At 41.4% G+C, this 6,081-nt stretch overlaps 1 protein-coding gene and 1 pseudogene across 1 annotated transcript in view; one reads left to right on the top strand and one right to left on the bottom strand.

The window, feature by feature from the left end:
- Nucleotides 1-6,081, bottom strand: part of EPG5 (ectopic P-granules autophagy protein 5 homolog) — a 120,251-nt gene that overhangs the window by 63,682 nt on the left and 50,488 nt on the right. Inside the window, exon 17 of the mRNA XM_012802003.2 lies at nucleotides 1,025-1,165. Coding sequence (XP_012657457.1) covers nucleotides 1,025-1,165 — 141 coding nt within the window. The remainder of the gene's footprint in view (nucleotides 1-1,024; nucleotides 1,166-6,081) is intronic.
- LOC100964955 lies at nucleotides 3,652-4,535 on the top strand (annotated as a pseudogene).

Genomic DNA, 6,081 nt, shown 5'->3' with positions numbered 1-6,081 from the left:
TTTTTTGGTTGCAGCCGTCATTGTTGTTTGGAGGGCCCAGGCTGGATTTGAACCCTCCACCTTGTGTGTACGTGGCTGGTGCCTTAGCCACTTGAGCCACAGGTGCCAAGCCCCTAGCCCATTTCTAAAATAAAACCTCCATAGGATCAATATTTAATAAGTTTTTCTGGAGTGATTCTCAACATTGGCAAGTTTGAGACACACCTGTGTCCTTGATGTACCTGTCCCCCACCACCCAGGTCTCCTCCACGTTGGGCTGTGCCTCCCCTTTCATCACTCTTCAAGGGACCCCAGTCAGCTCTCACCTCCCCACTCCCAGGACAGGTAGTTCTCTGCCCACTTCCTACATATCTCTTTGCAACACTGACTGTGCACACTGCAGGCAACTAAAAGCATGTTTTGCTGTTGTTACAATGGCAAAGCCAGCTGGTGCTCAGCACCAGAAGCACTATTTTCAGAGCATCAGGAAAACAACTGCTCTTGTAAATACTAATATGTTATAATAACCAATCTACAGTTAAATGAGAAGTTTCATGATAATAAAAATGGAATCATTATTAGAAACACAGTCCATCAGCCTGCACTCTAAAATGGAATACACGGCCAGGCCCAGTGGCTCATGCCTGTAATCCTTGCTCCCTGGGAGGCCGAGATGGGTGGAATGCTAGAGGTTAGGAGTCCGAGACCAGCCTAAGCAAGAGCAAGACCCTGTCTCTAAAAAAAAGAAGCTGGGTGTTGTGGTGGACACCTGTAGTCCCAGCTACTCAGGAGGCTGAGACAAAAGGATCACTTGAACCCAGGAGATGGAGGTTGCTGTGAGCTTTGACACCACAGCACTCTACTGAAGGCAACATAGTAAGGTTCTGTCTGAATAAAATAAAATAAAATGGGGCATAAAAGTTTTCTGTCCCCTAAAAAAATACCCTAATAAAAAATCACTCCCTTTATTTTATTTTAGAAACCAAAAGACACAGTCATTTGTACTCACGAGGCTGTTTCTAAAGAATAGATGGAACATACTTACTGCTCATTCTTTAGAAGGTAACATTGACAAGGGTAGAACAAAGGCAGGATCTTATCCAGAACGTGGACCACTGTTCTCAAATGCCTCGACTGGACCAGAATCCCCAACAGTGAGATGCCTTCTGCACAGAACTTCACAACACTAAGGAGAAGACAAAGGCAATGAGCATGCAAGGCAGCTGCTCCATGAAATTCCAGTCTGCCAATGAGCAACTAACAGCCTACAATACCTGGATTACCTCAGGTTTCCAACGTATTTTTTACCCAATTTTCACACAGAAATAATAGAACCAGAACTCTGGAGTTACACAGGAACTTAGAAGTTCATCCATATTTTCATTTTATAAATGAGGAAGGTGAGGTATCACGCCCAAATTCACATCATTTCCTAGGTTAGAGTCAAAATGCGAACTCAACATTTGCAAATTTCTAATCCAGAGCATTATGACTACCGTATTTTGTTTCTCACACAGAGCTGCTGCTCAGAGCTATGGGGTCTTTCCTTGCCTGGATATAAACGCAAGATATTACACAGTAAGCAGATGCAGAAGCACGGCCAATCTAACCTTTTTCTGAAATGCTTGTGACCAAAAGTTTTTCAAATTTCAGATTTTTTTTTCAGATTTTAGAATATTTGCATTATAGTTACCAGTTGAGCATCCTTAATCCAAAGATCCAAATCCGAAATGCTCCAACAAATCTTTCCTTTCAGTGTCATGTCTAAAACTTCCAGATTTTAGATCCTTCTGAATTTCAGATTTTTAGATTAGGGTTACTCAACCTGAATAAACTGGAAAATTCTTCCAAAACCAATTTGGCATAAACATTTTCATAATCTTTGACTCACTTCAGAGACTCTATCCTTAGGAAATAATCCCAAATATGGAAAAAAATATAAAAGATGATCCATGAAAAGATGTATTTTCAGATTTATGTATAAAATTCAGAGGCAGAATGACTTAAATACATTTTAGAAAAATCTATTCAGTGGGAATTTTATTGCATCATTTCAAAATAATACACATGATGCCAAAGGGTAACGGAGAAAATACATCTGCTATACTAGCAAAAAAAGAAAAAAAACATAAAATTTTATACTCACGATTACAACTACTAGTAAAGTTACTTAAAAGGGAGAAAATACAGGGACAATGTCACAACAAAATGTACACTGTATAGAGTGGCAGAAGTGAGTGGCTTTTTTCCCATTTTCCTAACTCTGCAATTTGGTTATACTACTTTAATTCTTGCTTCAAACATTTCAAAAAATAAAAACAAAGATGATGCCACAAGAAAAGTATTTATAATATTAAATTAAAAAACAAAGGACATAAAATTGTATATACGATACAACTCTAAAAAAGATCAAAGGAAAAAATACTGGATAAAAATAAACAGAAAGAAATAGCAATGTTTTCACTGTGGGGAAGATTCTAGGTGATTTTCTGATGACTGTCTTCTGTACTATCTGTAATGCTATGTTTGTGTACAATGTACATCTCTGCCTGCTCTATCCACAACCCCAAGCCCATTCATAGGACTGTTTTAAGTTCCTTCTATACTATTCTTCTACATCTACATCCTAGATGACCACTGTGGATTATACACTAGAGGTCAGCCCCGAAGGGAAACAATCATTCTCACCCCTACTCTCATTAAGCATTCCATAATCAATACTAAACAAATATTTATGTTGAGAGAGAATCCAAAGCAGTAACAGTGAATAAAGAGCTATAGTCCCAGAAAGCATATAAGAAATCAGAAAAATCATGAAATACTTAAGTTCAGATAACTGTACTCCAAGAATCCACAGGCCAGATCTATGCTAAGTGTGTTCCAATGAACTGCAGCCTCATAAAGTAAATCCAATATTGCTATTGACAGATGAAGAATCCAAGCTACAGGAAACTGTGGATGTCAGCAGAACTACTGGAAAAACATTTTTGGAAGGGTCCTTGTCAGTTCTACCCTCTCTTATTTAGTTTTCAAATGTGTCCCTAATTTGGCCCTTCCAACCACCTGATCTTCTCCACTCCCCAACGTGTATCAGACCACAGGCTTCTATCAGGAATGTCTCTTCTTACTCTTTTCCTCTCGCTTCACCACTCAGACACCCAATGCTCCTTCCCACACGAATTTGATACACCAGCATTTGTTGAAAACCTACTAAGTGGGGAAGGAGCTAGCCAGACACGGGGTGGAGGTGCCAGTGCCTGAGGAATGTAAGGTGAGGCAGAAGCAAGAATATGCCAAGTTTTTCCAGAGGGGCAAGGCTGCTGCCTACCCAGGGGATTTGGGACCTAACTGGAGATGGGCTGCTGGTGTTTTACATGAAGAGCAGGAGATCCGGAAAGCACAGAACTGCTCTCCACCAGGAAGAACGTGCCCCCTTCTCCAAAGCCAAGAGTGCCCTTGAAGAGTGGAGCAAAGAGCAAGTAAAAGAAGTTTATCCTGATTGGAGGGTGGTGGGAAGGGAAGGAGCTGGGGAGGGGGCATGGGGTGTGTGCCCCACTGTCATGTAAATATCCGCTGGGGGCAGGGCTGCACCAGGGCAGATTTAAACCCTCAGCACCTGGGGCTGTCTCAGTTTTCATAGATTCTTTCTGCTGAGCTAGGAGACCTGTGGTTAGGTTCTCAGAGTTTCCTGGCAGCATGGCCCTCAAACGCCAGTCTCCGCTCCCACCTCAGAGGAAGAAACCAAGACTGCCTACTGCACCCAGACTGGAGGACACCTCGGGCTCTCAGGGATTGCCGGAAAACAAAGAAAAAGAACAGCAGGAAGCAAGTGAACATACTGATGAAGTACAAAATGAATTAGACTTAATGAACAAGCCAGGGAGGAGATTTTGAAAGTAGAACAGAAATATAACAAACTCCGCCAACCGTTTTTTCAAAAGAGGTCAGAATTGATTGCCAAAATCCCATTGTCAACCATCCCCAAGTGTCCACGCTGCTTGGGGAGGAGGATGAAGAGGCACTGCATTATTTGACCAGAGTTGAAATGACAGAATTTGAAGATATTAAATCAGGTTACAGAATAGATTTTTATTTTGATGAAAACCCTTACTTTGAAAATAAAGTTCTCTCCAAAGAATTTCATCTGAACAAGAGTGGTGATCCATCTTCAAAGTCCACTGAAATCAAATGGAAATCTGGCAAGGATTTGACGAAATGTTCCAGTCAAACACAGAACAAAGCCAGCAGGGAGAGGCAGCATGAGGAACCAGAGAGCTTCTTTACCTGGTTTCCTGACCATTCTGATGCAGGTGCAGATGAATTAGGAGAGGTCATCAAAGATGACATTTGGCCAAATCCATTACAGTACTACTTGGTTCCTGAGATGGATGATGATGAAGAAGAAGGAGATGATGATGATGATGATGATGGTTTGGAAGATACTGATGAAGTCGAGGGTGAGGATGAAGGTGAAGAAGATGAAGGTGATGATGAAGGGGAAGAAGGAGAGGTGGATGAAGGAGAAGATGACTAACAGAACATTGATGGATTCCAACCTTTTAAAAAATGTTCTCCAGTCCCTGGGAGTAAGTTGCATTCTTTTTTTTTTCCTCTTGTGCTCAGTCGCCCTGTTCTTGAGGTCTCTTTTCTCTACACCATGATTCTCAACTTATTTGGGGGAGAAATACCTTGAGCAGAATACAATGGGAAAAGAATCTCTACTCGTTTCTGTTCCAAATTCATTTTTATCCCTTCCTGTCTCAATAAAAACTGTACGGAATCAACACCCCCGAGCTCTGTGGGGAAAAAGAAAAACCTGCTCCCTTGGCTCTGCTGGAAGCTGGAGGGTGCTAAGCCCCTGTGTAGTAGTGCATAGGATTCTAGCTTTTTTCTTCCTTTCTCTATATGTTAGGCTCAGAGAGTACACTGTGTCTCTATGTGAATATGGACAGTTAGCATTTACCAACATGTATCTGTCTACTTTCTCTTGTTTAAAAAAAGAAAAAAAAACTTTAAAAAATGGGGTATAGAAGGTCAGCAGAGGGGGGTTTGAGAAGTTTGGGTGGGTTAAGTGGGCATTTTGACAATGTGGCTTCTCCTTTAGCATGTTTAATTGTGATGTTTAACGAACATCCTTGCAGTTTAAAATGACACTTTTAAAATAAATTCTCTCCTCATGATGACCTGAGCCCTGCCACTCAAATGGGAGAATCAGCAGAACCTGTAGGATCTTGTTTGGAATTGACATTCTCTATTGTAATTTTGTTCTGTTTATTTTTAAATTTTCTTTTTGTTTCACTGGGAAGGAAAGATGATGCTCAGTTTTAAATGTTAAAAGTGTACAAGTTGCTTTGTGACAATAAACCTAAATGTGTAAAAAAAAAAAAAAAGAAAGAAAAACCTACTAAGTACAAGTTCTAGAGATGTTCTCATTGGCCCTTCCAACCACCTGATCTCCTCCACTCCTCAATGTGTATCAGACCACAGGCTTCTGTCAGGAATGTCTCTTCTCACTCCCTTCCTCTCACCTCACGCACTCAGACACCTGATGCTCCTTCCCACATGAGTTTGATGCACCAGCATTTGTTGAAAACCTACTAAGTACAAGTTCTGGAGATGTGAAGATGAACAAAACAATAACTCCACCTACACAGAGCAGACTGTCCATGAGAAGGAAGATGGATGACGATTATAACACAAACAGTGAGTGTGCCGTTCAAAATACACAAGTGCTGCAGGTGGCAGGAGACGGCCCATGAGATGAATCTTCAATAAACTCTTGGCACTAAGTAACTGGAAAGGAATGCAGCATCACTCAGCTCCTTAGCCTTGGATGTTGTTTTAATTTATTTTGTGTTGCTATGAGGAACACCCAAGACAGGGTAATTCATAAAGAAAAAAGGTTTACTTGGCTCACAATTCTGCTGTCTGGAAGACTGGGCATCTGTTGAGAGCCTCAGGCTACTTCCACTCACGGTGGAAGGCAAACAGGAACAGGCATGTGCAGAGATCACATGGTGAGAAAGGAAGTGACAGGGACCAGCTCTCACAGGACCACAGGAGGGACAACTCACTACCAGCAGGACGGCACTAAGCCACTCA

Source organism: Otolemur garnettii, unplaced genomic scaffold (genome assembly GCF_000181295.1).
Source record: "Otolemur garnettii isolate 467f Iridium unplaced genomic scaffold, OtoGar3 scaffold00012, whole genome shotgun sequence".
NCBI lineage: Eukaryota > Metazoa > Chordata > Mammalia > Primates > Galagidae > Otolemur > Otolemur garnettii.
The sequence above is the reverse complement of the archived record's forward strand: the minus strand, read 5'-3'. Positions and strand labels throughout refer to the sequence as shown.